Source organism: Cicer arietinum, chromosome 1 (assembly GCF_000331145.2).
Source record: "Cicer arietinum cultivar CDC Frontier isolate Library 1 chromosome 1, Cicar.CDCFrontier_v2.0, whole genome shotgun sequence".
Lineage (NCBI taxonomy): Eukaryota > Viridiplantae > Streptophyta > Magnoliopsida > Fabales > Fabaceae > Cicer > Cicer arietinum.
Genome location: NC_021160.2, coordinates 43,172,410 through 43,192,028, shown reverse-complemented (window position 1 = coordinate 43,192,028; position 19,619 = coordinate 43,172,410). Strand labels below are relative to the sequence as shown.

General features: G+C 29.2%; 2 protein-coding genes and 1 long non-coding RNA gene across 4 annotated transcripts; all 3 read left to right on the top strand.

Moving 5' to 3' along the window:
* The first annotated feature begins 2,571 nt into the window (after positions 1 to 2,571).
* On the top strand, positions 2,572 to 3,311 carry LOC101496473 (uncharacterized). Its single transcript, XM_004488600.4, has one exon. It carries the CDS (start codon positions 2,704 to 2,706, stop codon positions 3,160 to 3,162), a length of 459 nt encoding a protein of 152 aa, XP_004488657.1. The 5' UTR covers positions 2,572 to 2,703; the 3' UTR covers positions 3,163 to 3,311.
* A 4,008-nt stretch (positions 3,312 to 7,319) lies between these two features.
* LOC105851380 (uncharacterized) lies at positions 7,320 to 9,199 on the top strand. Its single transcript, XR_001143120.3, has 2 exons — positions 7,320 to 7,473; positions 7,556 to 9,199. It is a non-coding gene; the product is annotated as an uncharacterized lncRNA (long non-coding RNA).
* A 2,610-nt stretch (positions 9,200 to 11,809) lies between these two features.
* LOC101495382 (tobamovirus multiplication protein 2B) lies at positions 11,810 to 14,763 on the top strand. 2 transcript variants are annotated; one of them, XR_012161821.1, is made up of 6 exons: positions 11,810 to 12,106; positions 12,254 to 12,319; positions 12,409 to 12,473; positions 12,903 to 12,993; positions 13,538 to 14,110; positions 14,201 to 14,763. XR_012161821.1 is itself a non-coding variant. In XM_004488599.4 (5 exons), exons 1-5 carry the CDS (start codon positions 11,909 to 11,911, stop codon positions 14,237 to 14,239), a joined length of 459 nt encoding a protein of 152 aa, XP_004488656.1. In that variant the 5' UTR covers positions 11,830 to 11,908; the 3' UTR covers positions 14,240 to 14,763. The 2 variants fall into 2 exon arrangements, 1 of the variants encoding a protein (XP_004488656.1); XM_004488599.4 differs by lacking the exon at positions 13,538 to 14,110 and having other exon boundaries at positions 11,830 to 12,106.
* Positions 14,764 to 19,619: the final 4,856 nt, after the last annotated feature.

Here is a 19,619-nt window from a genome sequence, read left to right as displayed (position 1 = left end):
TATATATATATATATATATAATGGACTGTAATAGGTTGTGTTTTGTTATACTTTAATAAAAGGTTTCTACATAGTTCACAATTCATCTTAATTTTCTCAACCATCATTTATTAAATTCTAAAAATACGTCATTTATAATTATTCTTAAATATAGATATATTATAATTTGTATTTATGGTATCTTTAAATTCTATCAGCAATATCCATCATCATCATCATGTTTCTTTCTTCTTTTTTTAATAATGAAAATCATCATGTTTCTTGTTAGGATGACTACCTTTTGACTAATATATATATTCCAGTGCATGAAGAGTCACCTTTTGCAAATAAAGTAATGGTATAAGATACACTGGCTTCAGACCTGCCATTTCATATATTAGCACTTGGTTGTCAACAGCTTCAATTAGTATGATAAAATAAAATATATGCTTAATTATCTCCTCTCAATGATACTGTTTTATGTCAAAAGGGGTTGGATTTGACATATCACATGGCAATAGGTCCATTTGTCATCCATTAATATATCACTTTAATTAAATATACTTAAAGTCATATAATAATTTAAGGCGATTAATGTAAAAATCTTGTAATTAATTAAATCCCACATAAAATGCTGTAGTTGCAACATATGCATCAAAATGTGCGTTGGGTGGTCACAAAAATGGGTATCAAGTTCTTTGTTAGTTCAAAATGGGTCCAATTTTTTTTTCATGACTTAACTATTTCATTCGAAGCATATCTTTTGTAAAAGTTGGACAAAATCTTAGAGGGACCCACAAACCAGATTTTCAGTACTTCAATAGCAAAAATATGATGATACGGAGATAGATTTTTTTATTTCCACTTTCTAAAGACTGGCACAAGAATATGAGCTTTATCTAAAATTAAAGAATTATAAGTGGTGTTTCAAAGAAAAAAATTAATTTTAAGGTGATTAAAAATTTTAATTAAGTATAATTAATTTTTTTAATTTTAATGTCAAATATAATTTAAATTTATTAAACCGTCTATTTTTAATATAATACATTCAATTTTTCTTTTTAACATAAATATATATTTATAGAGTTAGATTGTTTAAAAAATTTGACGTTAATTTAATTAGTAATTGCACATCATCCATTATAAAAATCAAATTGTTGTACGATGTTAGTTAAAAATTGAAATGCGATAACCATCAATGATGTGATATACATTTTTCTTTAATAAATTTTTCATAAGTTAATAGATCTAAAAGTAGAATTTTTAATAGATGAATCGATCTTAACCTAATTTAAAATATATATTATAAGAATTTAAAAGATAATAGTATTTGTACACCTTAATATTTTTGCATATATATAAAATCATTATTTCTATTTTTGTCTCTCAAGTGATTGGGTGGATGTGTCCATCAATAATTTTTCATAAACAAAATCATGTTATGTTGTGTGTTATTATTATGAAATTTGGAAAAATAATACACTACTGTAGGTGAGTGAATGAAGCTTCCTTTATTTATCCGAATATTAACACCTACAGGCATTAATTATTAATATAATAATAATTATTATTATTATTATTATTCGGTGTTGTTTTTGTAATTGCAAGTTGACGTTTGAGTGAGTGAAAGCTTTGTCTTTTCATGTTTCCTTGTCCCACCCACCCTTCAATTGAGGTTTTGGGGTCAGATTCTACGATTTCCACAAGATTTTGCTTACTTCAAGCCGTTCTTATTGCTAAACTACACGTACATTATGCCCATCTTCCTTTATCTATTCCACAACTTTACTTTATTATTTTATTATTAATTTAAACTTTGCTTTATTATTTATGCCATATTACTATGTAGCATTACATCTATATATGTCCCTATTTTATATTCGAAAAAATTGTAATTTAGTTTTTAAAAGTGTATGAAATTGTCATTTTAGTTATTACTTTAGTTAAAAATTTAAATTAGTTATATGATCATTAAATAGTCACTTAATTTAATCTTTGAGAGTATAATGGTTGAATATTGTTTTGATAATAAGTTTATATTTAAAAAAATATTATGATAATATATTCTACTTTTTTATGAGTATTTTGACAATTCGATGACTAATTTAAATTTTTGATAGAATTTAAGACTAAAATTATAATATTATATATTTTTAATGACTAATAGAGTGGTTTATTCATTTATATTTTGGTAAACTAATATTTTAGTCTCTAAAAGTAAGATGTTATTTTGATTATTGACTCAATTAAAAACTCAAATTAGTTATTAAATCATCGAAATGTCGATCACTTTAGTTCTTAATCATGTAATAGTAATAAAATATATTAACAATAAATTATATATTTTAAATACTTTTATGATAATAAATTATATGTTTTACATACTATTTTAATAATTCAAAAACTAATTTTAATTTTTTATAAGTCAAGAGACAAATTGACATCATGATGCAATTTCATAGACTTAAAAAGTGGTTTACCTATTTATATTTTTATGTGCACATGACTAGTGGGTCATGATGGATGTAATGTCCCCTTCATGAAGTGATGTGGCATCTCATGAGACCTATATAAAACCCATCATTCCCTCATTCAATTCAAAGCATCTTAAGCCTTTTGTTACATAGATATATTATCTATTTTCTTTATTATTATTGTTCATCCTTTTTTTTCTTCTTGTTCAAAGTCATAACAAATTAAGCCAATTTATTAATTTGTACTAAAATGGCTTCCCTAGTTTGTGAAACTTTGGCTTATGATGGTGTCAAAGGGATGGAAATCAAGGGTGATCTTCTCATGTCACTAATGGAAGAATTACCATGTGATGAAAGTGATGATGAAAGGTTAGATAGCTTAATAAGATCTTTTGAGGATGAAATAAGTGGAAGCAAGATTGGAAATCATGATTCACAATTGAAGAGTGGTTTTGAAAAAAGTAGTGAATCATGGAACATAGGACAAGTGGAGGAGGGAGATGACTATGGTGTTGAATATTGGGTTGATATGGATTTAATGCCATCCTTTCAATTTGATGATGGAAATTGGGGAGCTATTGAGTCTTGTGGAGATGAGAAGGATGTGATGGTTGATCATTTAATGATGTGTGATGATGGGTTTGATATAGAAGAAAATTCATACAACTCTTTTTGGCAAGATAATTATGAGATGGGGTTGGTGCATTAATTTGATATTGCTTATGTATAGACTTTAGTTATGTTGTAATTAATTCTCATCTTTTTTATTTGCTATGTATAATTGGGCTAAAATATTGTCAAAAACAAAATTGGCTGAAATTATATGCAATTAAACGGAGTTTAATTTGGAAACCAAAATACGGCCCTGTTAATTACATGTCAAATTTGTACTGGACAAGAAACAGGTAAAGCAATTTTTTTTTTAAACTAAGTTTATTTTTGCTAAAATTACATTAGATATTTTTTACTTTTATAAATAGCCGTTTTTATATTTTAAATTATATACAAAATTGTCATTTTTTAATCACGTAATTGTGCCAACAATTTTTATTTTTTAATTGTTTTTTCATTTAATTTTTATAAAAAGTTTCTTATTTTCTAGAAAAAAAAAAGTCAAAATCATTCGAAATATGTTCAACCTAAAAATTCATTCATGTAAAATTAAAAAATAGTAAAAGTATTAAATATTTAATTCACGAATATCTATCTCTTCTAACAATCATCATCTTTATCATTAATTCAGAAATTCATAAATTGAAAACTCAATTTCTACTTAAAACCTTCAAATTCCAAATAAAAACAAACTCATCTTCCACCAACATTTTCTCCTTCTTCTTCTATAATCTATTCCTCTTTACCAACACCAAAATTACCACGACACCCAAAACCCAAAAAAGACCCAATAACAACACCATTCAAAACCTTACTAATTAACCTCTTCTTCTTAAATCCCTCACCAAAAACCCTAACATACAATAAATCCCCATTTTCCAAATAAGTTAAATTTTGAAAATGAAAAAGAGACCAAAAATAATTTTTTTTAAATCATGTCTTTCATAAAAACAATAGATTTTTTTGTTTAAGAAAGACAAAAGAAAAAATTTGGGTTTATTATTGAAGAATAAATAAATTATGAAATTACTGATACGTCACAAAAACACAATTGAAGATCTTGTAGAAATTATTGATAGGAGCGACAAATACTAAGTAAAATATTATAATTGAAATTCATAAAAGTTATATATAATTTTATCAAAGATTAAAAATAACAATAAAAATAGAATATATGAAAGGAGACATTTACCTAAAATTAAAGCTATGATGTTCATTCTTTTAAAGACTTTGAATCATCAATAATTGAATCAGGACTAAAGTGATTAGCTACTTCTTTTTCAATATAAAGCTATAATATTATTAGCAAAAGTTTCATTCTCCATCTTATTACGCAATCTTATCTTGATTATCTATATTATTGAATATGATTTTTTAGTTGTAGAATCTGGATGAGTTAAGATAAGATAGATTAATCGATTAAGCAAGTAATATGTATGTGTCTTCTCTGTTTTTTAGAGTTTCACACAATTTAAACATAGTTGACAAGTTATTAATTCAAAGATAAAAAATAACAAATATTATAACTTAAAAACGAGCAATCTCATGCTAAATCGATTAATCTTGTGCTATAATTTGAATAGGAAATTAAAACCAAAAATCAATTAAAATCTAGGTAGTCAATCACGTTGGAGTGGTGTGACGCAGTGCCTGACCACAGAGGCATGGTCACTGCAGCGCAAAAATACGAAAGTGACTGTTCTGGCTGGGTTCGTGGGTCAGGGGTCGCGCTCAGGTAGTGTGTTTCTCGTGGACAAAAAAACGTGAATGTGTTTTTTAAGAAAAATTAAGATTACCCTTTAATTTAAAAAACTTATTAAGGTATTTTAGGTTTTTCGCTCTTAACCATAATTTTATTGTCCTTCCTTCTCCTTCTAACACCTATTTCCACTTAGTTTTTTTGCGAACACTCCCTCATTTCTTACAAGGTTCAGCAACTCCGACCACCATCGTCCATCACCCAAGTTTTTCTTTCTTTCTCTTCTTTGTTTCCTTCCTTCTCTATTTACTTTCTACTTTTTTATTCCTTCCTTGTTTTTCCTTTTAGTTCTTTATTTTCTTACTTATTCCTTTGTTCTTTTCTTTATTTTTTTTTTTTTACTTATTCATGCTTTTTGTTTAATTTTTCTAAATTTTTTCCCCTCTTTTTTTATATTCAACTTTATTTTCTTAATTTTATGGTATTTAAATGTATCTTTTGATTAAGACGTGTGATTTTTTATTAGTATTTATGAATATTTTAGAATTTGGGTCATTGTTTAATTTTATATAAAAATATATATTTATATAGTATTATTCAAGTAATTTGTTAAGAAAAATAGATGATCATTTTTGTATCTTGCAACTCTCTATTCTCTAAAATTAACTAACTAGATTAAAATCAAAAAAATGAAGAATGATCAAAAAGTGAAACTAAACTGGAATATGAAACGGAAAAATAAAGGAAAACCAATGATCACATACTACAAGTTAAATCAATCATTCTCGTTCACAATTAGAGATATCAATAAAGCTTCAAAGTCTCATATTAAGCTATTTATTGAAATAAATTTTTCAAGGCCCCGACCCATATTTCAGTGAGTTTATAGGAGGGGTCTCAGGAGCTCATCGATTCAATGTTTTATTAAATGAGATGTTTTTTTATATTTATTTTTCTCAAAAAAATATTTAAATCATTTTTTCTCGAAAAATTTTGTAACTAAAATCAAAAAATTATTCTTCTTGAAAAATTTGATTTTTTTTTTCTCGAATAAAAAAAAATTTGAGACAAAATATTAAAAATATCAAAAATTTTGAGATAAAATTGAAATTCAAAACATTATCGATTTTTTTTTTTTTAAAAATGACCCATAAGTCCATGTAAAATTTTAAAGATTTTTTTATTTTAGAAGTTTTTTTTTAAGGGTCTTTTAAACTATAAATTTTTTTTGTCTCTTTAAAATATAAATTAAAACTAATAATTAGTCAATTTGTGAAATTAATATTTGTATTCACATAAACATAAGAGGAAAAAAGAGGTTAAGTCGGAGAGGGAGATGTCAGAGGCGATGCGCGTACAGGGGAGGAAGGGATACACTACTATTACTATTAATATTCCTTTTAAAATTATACTACTACTTATTTATTATAAAAGTTATTTTATCTTGTTTTGTCAACTCCAAAAACACGTCAATATTTTTGAACAAAAAATTATAAAACAAGGATAATTATGTGTACTTTTAAAAGATAACTAATGACCCCAAAAAAATAAAAATAAAAATAAAGAGCTGAATTGTTGTTTGTAAGTATGATAAAAGACGTCAGGAACTATTTTTACACTTTTCCGAAGCTGGCCCCCATTGATTTATTTAGAATTTTATATAGTCCTTAAGTTGGGGTGATTTATGCAAAAAAAATTATGCGGCTAAGAGACATAATAGAATAAGATATTATATATTATCATAATTTTATGTGTTACAATTCAAAATTATATGATCAGTTAACTGTAGATTTTATATCTTATTTGTTTTAATTAAAATTATTATATTAAATATAAGATAAGTTAAAAAGCAATAAGATAATATAAAATATAAATAAAGATAAAAAACAATATATTAAACTAATATTGTCATTACTTATGAATAATTTATAGGTTTTAAATATATTTTTAATTGATATTTTAAGTTTAGTCCTTACAAAATAAAAATATATATATTTTAATTTCTATAAAATAATGTTGCATACCATTTTAGTCTTCGTTGAAATGAAATATTTTATTCGACTTTTAATATTTTGAATAATTTTTTACAAATATATTTAAAATATTATAAAATGTTCATCCACAAAAATTTAATTTTTTTTTTTAATTTAGAATAAATTAAATGTAAACTTTTTAAAATAACAAAAATATAAACGTAAAAATTGAATTTTAAACTTATCTTTTATAAATAAATTTTTTAGAATATTATAAATATGTCTACAATAAATCATTCAAAAATATTTGTTTACTTAATAGCAGAAATTAAAACTACGTGCATGATATTTTTGTTGGAATAAACAATTATATTTTACATATTCTTTTTAACGAATAAAACTTAAAATGTCAAATATTATAAGCAATTAAAAACCTATTTAACCCTAATTTATATTATTCCAAAGTACATTTTCAAAAACTTTGAGGTTAATAAGAAATTGAGGGTGCTCATAAAATAGTTGGATCAAAGCCCAATTCATTGTCTTAATTTGGTTGGACCAGCCCTGTACTTTCATGTTCGGTTTAAAGGCCCAACCAATTCAACAAATTAGTTACTTTCTCGAATGGCTTCTTTCTTACCTCTTTCAAACCTCTCCCTTACCCTTTCAAATCATTAGTAAGTTATTTCTTCTACTTTTTATTGATGTCGAAATAAAAAATGTGTGTGGAAGGAAGGTAATGAAGATTCATATATTGTAGATCCTGTTTCAATAACTGCCCAGTTTTAACACTGATGGTGGTTTGTTTTCTCTTTCAGGATTTGATTTTCAACCTTACTCATCTGAGACCTTCCTTCCCACTTTCTTAATTTATTATTTGTAATTGCAAATATTCTACTATTCTATTGTCCCTAACAACTATCAATGAGATTTGTTCATGTGTCCTCTTTTCAAATAACTATTTCCTTTTTTTTTTTTTTTTAAGATTTAGGTTTTGTAGTTTTTATTATGTCAAATTAGGCAAATTCCACTGTTACCGATGCTTGAAAACGGTTCAAAACTAGTCTATGGTAGATTATGTGTTGAGTGAGTCTGTATGCATGGACAGTTATGAAAATGATGATTATAGCAGGTACTTCTGATATATGGCTTGGCACATCTAGTGGTTTTTCTTTTGGTGTAGCTTACTGTATTGTAGCTGTGCTGGGAATCTGGATTGTGTCTGCAGCATGATTATATAAATAATTACTGCTAACTGATTTGTACACTGTCCAATTTATTGCTGATATAATTAATACATATGCAATGAAGAATTATGCTAGTTTAGTTGCTGCTTTTGATATATCCATAGTATGAGTATTGGAATCATTCATATGCAAATTTGTAAAAAGTCTTGCTATAAGGTGGGAAATGCTTTTCATCGTAAGACCATTTTATCACAAATAATGGAGTAAATAGTGATTTTGCCATTTTGGTCTTTAAAGCTGTGTTGTTGTTACAATAGTCCTTTAAAACATACCTATATATGTCATTTACTAGTCAGTTTAATCCTCAAATGTGTCTTTTCTTGATTAGTTAAGTCCTCAAATGTATTTTTCGTTAGTTAATTTTGTCTATAAAATTTCTAACAAAATAGACACTTGGGGATATGTTTGTAATTCCAATATTTAGAGACTACAGTGATGCAACAGCTAAACCGAATTTGTCTTGAATATACTCTAATAAAATATTGATATTGATGTTTTATGATCCTATTTAGTGGGATTAACTGTGATTGTATTTATTGATGTTGTTATTTGATCTTAAGGCTTTGAGTTTTGCTGGCCCTTTTGCATAATTTTCTAGTGCAACTAATTTAACTTCCTAAGAACTTTTTAGCAAAGTTTTCCACCATCAAGAACACAGAGCAATGTATTCACATTATGTATCTGATTCAATCCAGAGTAGTATATGAGTGTGTGTGATTTCATTTTATTTTCATTACCTTGCCATGTGATTGAAATTGAAGCTTAGCTTTTGGAGTATATGTTCTAAGGGGAGAAATCTAGGATTAAGAAGCTCAAGAGATGATAGCGAAAACTTTGTTGTTCTTCTAAATTGTGTATCTGTAATGAACCTTCCTTTGGCAAGGAGAAAAAGAAAGGATCAATGTGATGTTTCGGAGTTTCATTTTTGATCATTTCATTGAGCATAGTTTCTTCCGGTTCTTGTTTTTGTAGCTTGATCTCTACCATCATATTTACTGCCTTTGTTTGAAGAAATTTGAGAGAATGAGAGGACGTTGGAATGGAGCAACTCATTATGGCCAGAACCGAAAAATTAAGACAGGAAAATCTTGCCACAGGGAAGATGTACATGAACTTTTTTCTCGTTGAATATGGTTGAATACTGTTGATGTTTATGTATTAAAGATTCTTTGATGAAGCTATATTAATATTTTAGACAATGATTCTTTATGCAAACCTTACTCTACATACATGTCCATTCCCGACAAAAGTTGTTCCAACTTCCAAGGCTCACACTTGTGCAGTTGAAATCGAAGTCTAATCTAGGTGAAAAGAAAGTGCCAGTTAGCATTTCTAATGATGAGGATCAAAGTAATGATAAACATGTTGAAGAACTTTTTTTAATTGTTTGTTCAATACATTGACTGCTACTGATGTATCATCATTGGTATGCTACTTCCTCATAAAATATTAATTCTACATTTTTTTTAGGAAACATATTCATTCTTCCTCTGCTTTATGGTTAAATATATTTTTAATTCTTACAATTATCTCGGATTTATTTTAGCCACTATTTAGAGATTAAAGTATATAGTTTTGTGATTTGTAAGGACTGAAAAGTAGATGCAAAAGACTGAAACAAGAATTTAAACTTTAAAGGTCTTGAAAATATATTTTTTAACCATATGGGTTTTAATGCTTTTTTGGTTATTCTTCAAATGTTAGAAGTAATAATCTTTTTAGACAATGTAATTTGTTTTCCATCAATCAAATCTTATGTTTGGATTCCTAAGCTTGCTAATGGTAAAATGACAAACATCTTATATAAGCCTTCATGAATCATAGGACTATTAGATTCCTAAATAGTGGACTGATTCACCAGATGCAGTTTGTTCTTTGATGTGTTCTATGCTTTTCTCCAGGTTAGTAGATGGTAAGCATTAGATAGGCTTGATCATGAGTATGACATATATTTTTTGTGCCACTCATGTCATATGAGCACTAGATGATCTCTTTTTTTGATACCACTGCAATTTGTACTACTCATGTCAATCAGACAAAGAACACTAGATGATATTTTATTTTGATTTGCTTGTTAGACAATATACTGTACGCACACTTAAGCAAATATCAAATGATAAATTATTTTCTTATATTTGATATATTGAAACATCAAAAGTCACTATTTTCTTGAACCAATCTTATTCTTACAATAAAAAAAAATTAATGTTTCTCAAAACTTAACTTATTATTTCTATTGTGGCTTTGGTGAAGCAACATTGATTAGATTTCATTTCAATTGTAAGGAGAATGAAGACCTTGAATTTTACTTCTAAAAAATGTTGTGATCCTCTTTTAGATATTAGATATTTTTTAGTAAAATTACTCCCATCATCCTTTATCTTATTTATAAATAATAGTTCAGTTAAGACAAAAAAAAAAATTATTCCAGCCTTTTGTATTCTTTTTTCCCATTTTAATCCTTTATCATATAAAAAGTACACAGTAATATATTTTTTATGCTGAAAAAACACTCACGTGTCTTAAAAGTTAAAAACACTGAGGTGGCTAGTCCACTTAGGATTATTATTAGTAATTTTATTTTATAAATAGATTTTTTTATTATAAATGCTAAAATTTGCCAAATTAAATGTCCGAGGTTCATCACATCCAGAAAAATACTATACCAAAGCTTTCGGAGTCCAAAAAAATAAACAAATTGATGATAAAAAACCAGAAAATCAGTAAATGAAAATTTGAAGATAGGTCTTTAACAACACCAACTTCAATCTAAATGTTTAATTTCCCGTTATGTTTTCTCGTTGAAATGTTTGCTTTCACTCAATCTGAACGATGTCGTTGAGTATTCATCTCTGTCTTCTTTATTTTATTTATTTTTTGTTAAATAAATAAATTATGGTCCTTTAATCTTTTTCGTTTATGGGTTTGTGTTCTTTAAACTCAATTTTTTTGGGCTTCTTTCTCTCCCTCATGCACTGAAGCCGAAAGCAAACATATAGTAAAAAATATTGTCTTTGTCGCAAAGAGACTGGAGAAAAAACAGAAAAATACGTCTATGGTTTTATAAGATAATTTTGTAAATATTGTAAAATATCAAAGACCTAGAAAAAACAAAGAAAAACATTTATTATACCTCTATATTTTGCAATTGCATTCAAATAGATTACTTAAGTCTGAATGAGTTTATGTAAAATTAAATTTACATATATTATAAATTAAATTTACTTGTATATATGAATTGAATTTGTGTAGTTTAATTATAAAAGAAAAAAAATTAAAATCAAAGTAAAGAGATAAACTCTGAATTAAATTTCCGAAATTTTTAGTGATCCCCTACGCCACAATTCTAATTCTAGATCTAGTTTTATTTTTTTATATATAGCCGATCTACTTGTAATTAGTTCATAGATTTAAATGGATCTTATCTACTAAAACTAAGCCTTGTCAAGGAGAGAGAATATTATAACAAATACTTATTAACAATTGTCAGAAGAAATTTTAATGATTAAAAGTTCTTATAATTTTTAATATGATAATAAAATGAAACTCAAATAAATTATTTATGAAAGGTAGATATTGAAAATTAATTAGAAATAAATAAAAAGCTAATATGAATATTAAAAAAAAAATAAAGAACGAAAATTATATTTAAACAAAATAAGAAATAAAAGAAAGAGAAAATGAATTGATTAAAAAGATAAAAAGTAAAATAGTGTTGAAATAAAGTTACCGGAGAGGATCCAAACCTTTTCCATTAGATGCATCAAACAAAATCTAGTGGTGAATTCCAGATTAAAAAAAAAAAGACTAAGAAATAATGAGCAATAAAAAATTTAACAGTTAAGAAATAATGTGCAATAAAAAATTAACAGAAATTATGAGCAGTAAAAAAAAATAGCAGAAACAAATAAAAGGAACGAAAAAATGGAAGGACGGCGACATGATCCTCCAGTCGCAAACAGAAGAAAGTCGTTGTGGCGAACAATGTCGGTGTCAGGCGGAGCCGGAGCCGGAGGCGGCGGTGACAATACGGCGAAGGCAATAGTGGCCGAGCAGATCTCGCAGACTGTTCAATCCACATCAAACCTTCTTCACCTCATGCAGCAATCTTCTCCTGCTCAGGTACTATCATTTCCCTTCATCAATTTCATTCAAAATCGAAATAAACAAAAAAATAAATGTTGAATTTCAATTGAAAAATGTTGTTAAGGCGTGATTGTTGATGTTGTTGTTTGGTTTTTAGGGTTTTGAATTTTGACACTTTTGTAGGCGAAACTTGTTAAGCTTCCCAAGAATCTCTTGGAAAAAGTTTCCACTATTAAGAATACAGAGCAGGTAATTGCATTGACGTGAGATGGTTTGTGAGTGTGAGCAAATGTTTTTTAGTGTGTGTAATGGTTGATGTTTTCTGTTGTGTTGTACAGGTTTTAGAGCAGTTGCCTCGAGTAATATCATCACTTGATGCACACATGGAAAATGGGTTGCAAAAGTTAGAATCTTTTCTTGTTTAATTGATTAATGATTATCAATATGCTGTATATATTTTGAAAAGAAGCTTTACGATTATGAATGAGTTTTAACTGTGCTAAAACTGTCATATTTGTCTTGAATAGTTAGTGTATTGATGGCTACTGATTGGAAGCCAATGTTGTGGGTCATGGATCACGGAAAATAGTAGTTTGTCCAAATTCTGCTACGCTATTGCGCGATAGCACCTCTATAGCTGCTATTTGACCATACTTTGTGCTAAATCGTGTATTGCAGAACAATAGTGGTTTGTTCAAATTCTGATGCACTATGGGGCTACTATTTGACTACATTGATTGGGAGGCGCAGCAGTTTTTTTCTTTTAAGTTTGTTTTGGAGTATGATATGTTTTTTTTTTTTAATATGGCTGATGTGAGTTACAAATTTGCAGTGTTCCACATCTGAAGACTGTGGTTCAATTACTTGCAAATATGGAAAGTAGCCAGCTTAGTTCACTATCTCGAACCCATGTTCTTCAGAAGGTATGGATATAATAGGTTTTTTGCTGATGTAGTCATGAAGATTTGTCTTTGTTGTTCATCTAGATTTAAGTGTTGTCAATTGCGAACCGTGGAAAATAGTGGTTTGTTCTAATTCCGCTTTGCAAATGCAACCTACATCACCACTATGGCCGCTATTTGACTACATTTTATACTAAATAGCGTATCGTGGAACAATAACAAGTTGTTCAACTTTTGTTATGCTATAGTGCTATAATGCTGCTATAGTCACTATTTTACAACACTTATCTAATGATGTCCATAATGAACCTTTATCTGTTAGAGAAGAAAGAAAGGAATGATACTATTTTTCAGAAAAACCAACCTGTGCACGAGATCAACTTTAATAATTGAAGAAAACTTCTATTCTCGCCCCCAACTTTTGTCCGGATTGGCTAATCCGGAGGTGTATTTTACACGTCAAGACTGGCCAATCCGGACGTGTATTTTTGTGAATTTGAGAACATTGGGAGTGAGAGAAGAAACACCCTAATGAAAATTTGGTGCTTTGTGTGACTGATCACAGGCTCAACCCATTCCAGCAAACGGCACCAGTAGTGCAATATATATAAAAGAGGGTCAAATTTCAGACATATAACTCAAATAGCTTCCATCATCTTCACTTCACCATTGCTAACGGTGGATTATCGCCAGACCTTTCCAAATGATTTTTTTTTTTACTTTAATTTCCTTTTTCTTTTTATTGATGTGGAAAGTGTGTGTGGAAGGAATGTAATGAAGATCCATATGTTGGAGATCCTGTTTCAATAACTGCCCAGCTTATTGCTGATGGTGGTTTGTTTTCTCTTCCAGGATTTGATTTTCACCTTACTCATCTGAGACCTTCCTTCCCACTTAATCAGTTTATTATTTCTATTTTCCCTGAAAAATATATTCTATACTTTATTAGTTTGAAAATGCAAAAATTCTGCTATTTTATTGTCCCTGACCACTATCAATGAGATTGGTTCATATCAACCCTTTTTAAAGAACTATTTTCTGTTTTTTTTTATGGATCAAGGTTTTGTAGTTTTGATAGGTGAAATTAATAAGGTGGATCGCTTAATAAGTGGTTCAGCATTGACAATACTTGAAAACGGTCCGAAACTCTATTCTCTTATAGAAGCAAAGTTCATGAACCTTCTCATTCTTATGTGTGTGATCATTTTCAATTGTTTTCCCCTATCAGGAACTTGAACCAGGAAATCAATCTCAAGAGACGGATTAATTGAACTTTCATTGTTTGGGAGTTTCACCTCTGATCAATTCAAGCAGAATTTTTGGAAGCTTCGGACTGATCATCCTTGATTTCATCAATAGCTGCTATGTTTCTTCTTGTGTGTTTCTGCAAATCAAATAACAAAGTGCTGTCCCACATTCCGATAATGTATATGGTAATTCAACTGGAGAAAGCTGTCAACATTATTAGTTATGACAATGTGCCAAATTTTCAGATGGGGAATCGTGTACTGTCCAATGAGCTCGATGTCAAGCTATTAATTGACGGATTACAACTGCTAACATATGTATATGTGTACACATTTTCAGCTTCTGCTTTTTTTTGGTTTTCTGATTATCCAACCTTTGCCAAACGGATTGTGCATCTTTTATTCTCTTTACTTAAATCAATTTCCTTTTTTTTCTTGTTATGAAATGTACCCTTTCCAGAGCAGAGAACACAGAACAGCCATCACTTCTGTGATAATAGTACTTCTACTACCTATTACAAATGTACAGAAGCACTTCTACTTCTATGATGATAGCACACTGTCATTTTTTATTTATGAACAGAAGGAAGAAAAAATGAACAGAACGATCATCGAGATGCTTAGTCATTCTCATGACATTTTAAATTGTTTCTGCAGAGAAAAATGCAATACATAAACTCTGCTATTGAAAACGCTAGATTCAAGAGTTATAGCATGTTTTGATTCAATTTCTTAGTCTTGCAATGATCTTAGATCCTGCATAAGCTACTACCCACTTGTGGACAAACCTCCTCATAAATTTATTTCTCCAGTGTTATTAATAGAAGGATTGCAAAGTTCCCCCAATTGAAGATTTTTTCAATTTTCTAGGTAAAATATTAAAACACTACTATTATGTGAATACCAGTGCCCACTTTTTCAAAATTCATATAGTCAAATTGGGTGCAAATCTCTTCATAGAATTGTCTAGCAAAGTATTTTTGCAATAAAGAACAGACCAACCAACATGATTTACTCTCACAGAGCCAAATTATTTTGCCATGAACAGATCAGGGTGTTTTCCCTCATTAGATCCACAGAAGAAAACGTAACAAAGGGAGTATTGTTGCAAAGTTATTTTATTTAATGAGAAAACTGATATTTAAATACAAATAAAAAATAATAACTGAATAAAAGATAATGACTCCTATGTATTTGTTTTTTAGTTTTGAAAAATTATTTTAAAATAAATTTATGTCTACGGCACAGTCTAAATTATGCAAGAGAGACTATCAATCATGAAGTCACAAATTGTATCGGAGTTGTACTGTATCGTAGAAAACCGTTCTAGAAATACACCCTCATATGGTGGTAAGCAACTCGTAAGATGGTACTGTGACAACTCATAACTATGACACAAAAACCGCTCTAAAACAACAGTGGTATTAGGACCACTCAAAATAGAAGAGTTAAGGCACAAAAACTACTCTAAAAATAGAAGAGTCGGCTCTAAAATAAAGGTGGTATAACCACTAAAAGTCGAAGGAATGGAAAGAAAGTGGGAGAAGTGGTTCAGAAATGCATCGAGCGAGAAAAGAGAAAGTTGAAAATTGTAGGGATTATCTATTTATAGAGGAGTTCTGCAACAAATAGCAGCAGAAAAAGCTTGACCGGATTAATTGGGGGAGTTGAGTAAAATTAAGATCAACAGTTGTTGACTTTGTGGAGGACAAAAACAAAATTATTATTATTATTATTATTATTATTATTATTATTATTATTATTATTATTATTATTATTATTATTATTATTATTATTATTATTATTATTAATTAATTAATTAATTAATTTTTGTAGTAAATCAGAGAATCGAAATGTTATATTCTCATATATCAAACAATAGGGTTACATTAATGAATATATAGATGAGGTAGACACTCAACCATGCTCATAAAAAAAAGAAATACAATAACTCCTCATAAACTAGAATACACAGAAAAAGAAATAAACTAATGAGGAGAGATGGCAACATAATGACCAAATTCCTCTTATTCTAGGAAACAAATAATGCTTAACCTATCGTATTAAAGTGGCATATTTTCACACTCCCCCTCAAGTTGGGTTTAGATGCTTAACAATCCTAGCTTGGATGTAAGATTCTCAAATGTTTTCCTTGACATTGCATTGGTGAGAATATCAGTAGTTTGTTGGCTTTTAGGGGGTATACTGGAGTGATATATTCCATTTTCAATATTTTCTTTAATAAAATGACGATCAATCTCAACATGTTTCGTCCTCTCGTGATGAACAAGATTCTTAGCTATGTTGGTGGTAGACTGATTATCTCACAACACCTCTATGGGAATTGAATTCAGGACTCCAATTTCATGAAGCACCATCTTTAACCAAATTCCCCTCACAAATACCTTGAGATAAAGCTCTAAATTTGGCTTCTACTGAACTACGAGACACAACAAATTGTTTTTTACTTCGCCAAGTGACTAATTTTCCCCAAACAAAGGTACAATAGTCTGATGTTGAGCGTCGGTCAGTCACAAAATCTGCCTAATCAACATTGGTGAATATTTCAATTTCTCCATTTGTTGTCTTCTGCAAAAATAATCCCTAGCCTGGTGTCATTTTCAAATATATGAGAATTTTGTATACTGCTTCCATATGTTCTTTTGTGGGACAATTCATGAATTGGCTCACTGTACTCACTGCAAAACTAATGTCTGGTCTAGTATGAGATAAATAAATGAGTTTTCCAACTAACCTTTGATACCTTCCTTTATCAATTGGTGCACTATTGTCTAAAGTCCCTAGCTTCATAGTTGCATCCTCAGGAGTTTTAAATGGTTTACATCCAAGCATATTTGTCTCTTTTAGGAGATGCAGGACATATTATCGTTGAGAAACTGAAATACCTTTCTTAGATCGAGCAACCTCGATCCCAAGTAAATATTTGAGATTTCCCAAGTCTTTGATCTCAAATTATTTGGCTAGGAGACTCTTTAACCTCTTAATGTCTTCATCATGATCTCTTGTTAGAACAATATCATCCATATATACAATAAGAATAGCCTTCTTCCCTAATGGTGATTGTGTTAGAAACATTGTACGATATGTTTGACATTGAATGTATCCAAACTTCCTTACCACCTTTGTGAATCTGTCAAACCAATCTTTAGGTGATTGTTTCAATCCATACAAAGATTTCTTGAGTTTGTAAACTTTATTTGTATCGGTAAAGGACTCAAAACCCGAGGGAATCTCCATGTAAACTTCCTCTTCAAGATCACCATTTAAGAAAGCCTTTTTCACATCCATTTGATAGAGAGGCCAATCAATATTTGAGGCAAGTGAGAGTAAAATTCGGACTGTGTTGAGTTTTGCGACAGGTGCAAATGTATCTTGATAGTCAATCGTATAGGATTGTGTAAACCCTTTTACAACTAGTTGTGCCTTGAATATGTTGATGTTGACATCTTAGTTTTGTTTAATGGTTAAAATTCACATGTATCCCATTGGACGTATTCCTGATGGTAGATCAGATAACTCTCAAGTCCCGTTATTTTTAGATTTAGGAACTCTATTCAAAACATAGCAAATAATCAATATAGTTTCCCCCCACCAATGAGATGTAGTACTAGAGTTAAGAATAATAGCAATGACTAGTTCAATAAGAGATTTATTCTTTCTTTCAACTTTACCATTCATTTTAGGAGAATACGATGCAATTATTTAATATATAATTATATGCAATTTATAAAACTCATTAAACAAACTAGAATCATAATCGGTTCATCTTAATCTTTCTACTAAATTGATTTTCAATTTCAGTTACAAAGATCTTAAACATGTCAAGTGCTTCGCTTTTATTGTTCATTAGATATACGAAAGTATAGTAAAAAAATCGTCAATAAAAGTGATAAAATAATGTTTCTTTAAAGTCACATCAAGTTCACATATATCATATTTTATTAAATCTAACTACTGATTTATGTGAACTCTTTGTTATTTTAGTTTGACTACAAAAATCACATTTTTGAAAATCATTTAAAGATAACTTTGACATTAAACTTGAGTTACTTAAGTTTGAACTCACATGTTTGTTCACATGACAAAGTCTAGCATGCCAAATTTAACAATCATACAACATACAAGCAATAGGAGGAATTTTTTTAATTTCAACATGTCATCAATGGTCTACCTTTCTCAACAAAAATATCATATTTAGAATTGGTGTACAAATATGCCCCTATAAGTAAATCTTGCTTACTTTTAAGAAAACCATATACAAGATTTTTTTAAAAAAAAAATCTCTGGAGACGAATTATCAGATTCTCTAGAAAAAATTGTTTTGTTTTACATCTAAGAGGATTTTTGAAATCCTTCCAAGCAGGACAGTTTGTCAATAGTAAAAACAATTTTAAATTCTTCATCTAAAATCATTACTCAAAATATGATCTTATGAGTTATCTTCTGAATTTCACAAGAGTAAGCCTCCACGAATCTGTCGTTGGTCATCTTATACTTTGATATTTGAGGCAGCGACTCACGATATTGCTGGAATTAGGGGTGGACAAGAATGGCAGGTCCGCCCGAAACCGCCCGGTCCGAGGCCCAAAAAACTCATTCGGGCGGGTTAAGTCGGGTGAACCGGGTTGGGGGAAGTGGAAAACGAATTGGATTGGTTATGTGCGGGCGGGTTCGGATTGTGAAAATTGGACCAGTAATAACTGAACCCGACCGTATATATATGTGAGTAGAGTTTGGGCCACTGGAAAAAGTAGGGCTAAGAGCACGACCCAACATATAAATATGATCGTAACAAATCTAACCCTAATTCTCATTTCTCTTATCCCGCCGCCTACTAACACTCATTCCCTCATGAGAACCATCATTTCCCCTCTCAAAATAGAACCAAACTCTCAAAAGAGAATCAAGCTCTCAGGTAGGTTCTCATTCTCTTCTCTTTGCGTCTCTTGTTTTTTCTCTTCTCTCTGTGTCTCTCGTTTTCACATCTTTAAACTTACTCCTTGTTTTTTTAGTGATTTTTTTTTTAATCTTTTTTCTCTCTTCACAATTAGTGATTTGTAACCGGACAAACTTGATGGAGTGAAGGAAGGGTTACAGTCACACATCAACACTTTATTGTTAAGTCATTTATGTTTATTGATGGTTATTTTTAGGGTTAGGGCGTCTTATTACGTAGGGTATATGGGTTTTGGTTTAAGTCTTACTGTTTTTCTATGTTTTGTTTTAAGATTTAGGGTTATGATATCTTATTACTTATGACATATGGCCTTTGGTTTGGTTTATGTGTTTTGGTTTAAGATTTAAGGTTTTTAGATTTTGGTTTTCTGCTCCCACCATTAAGATGTTCTTGTTTTTGCAATATATATATATATATATATA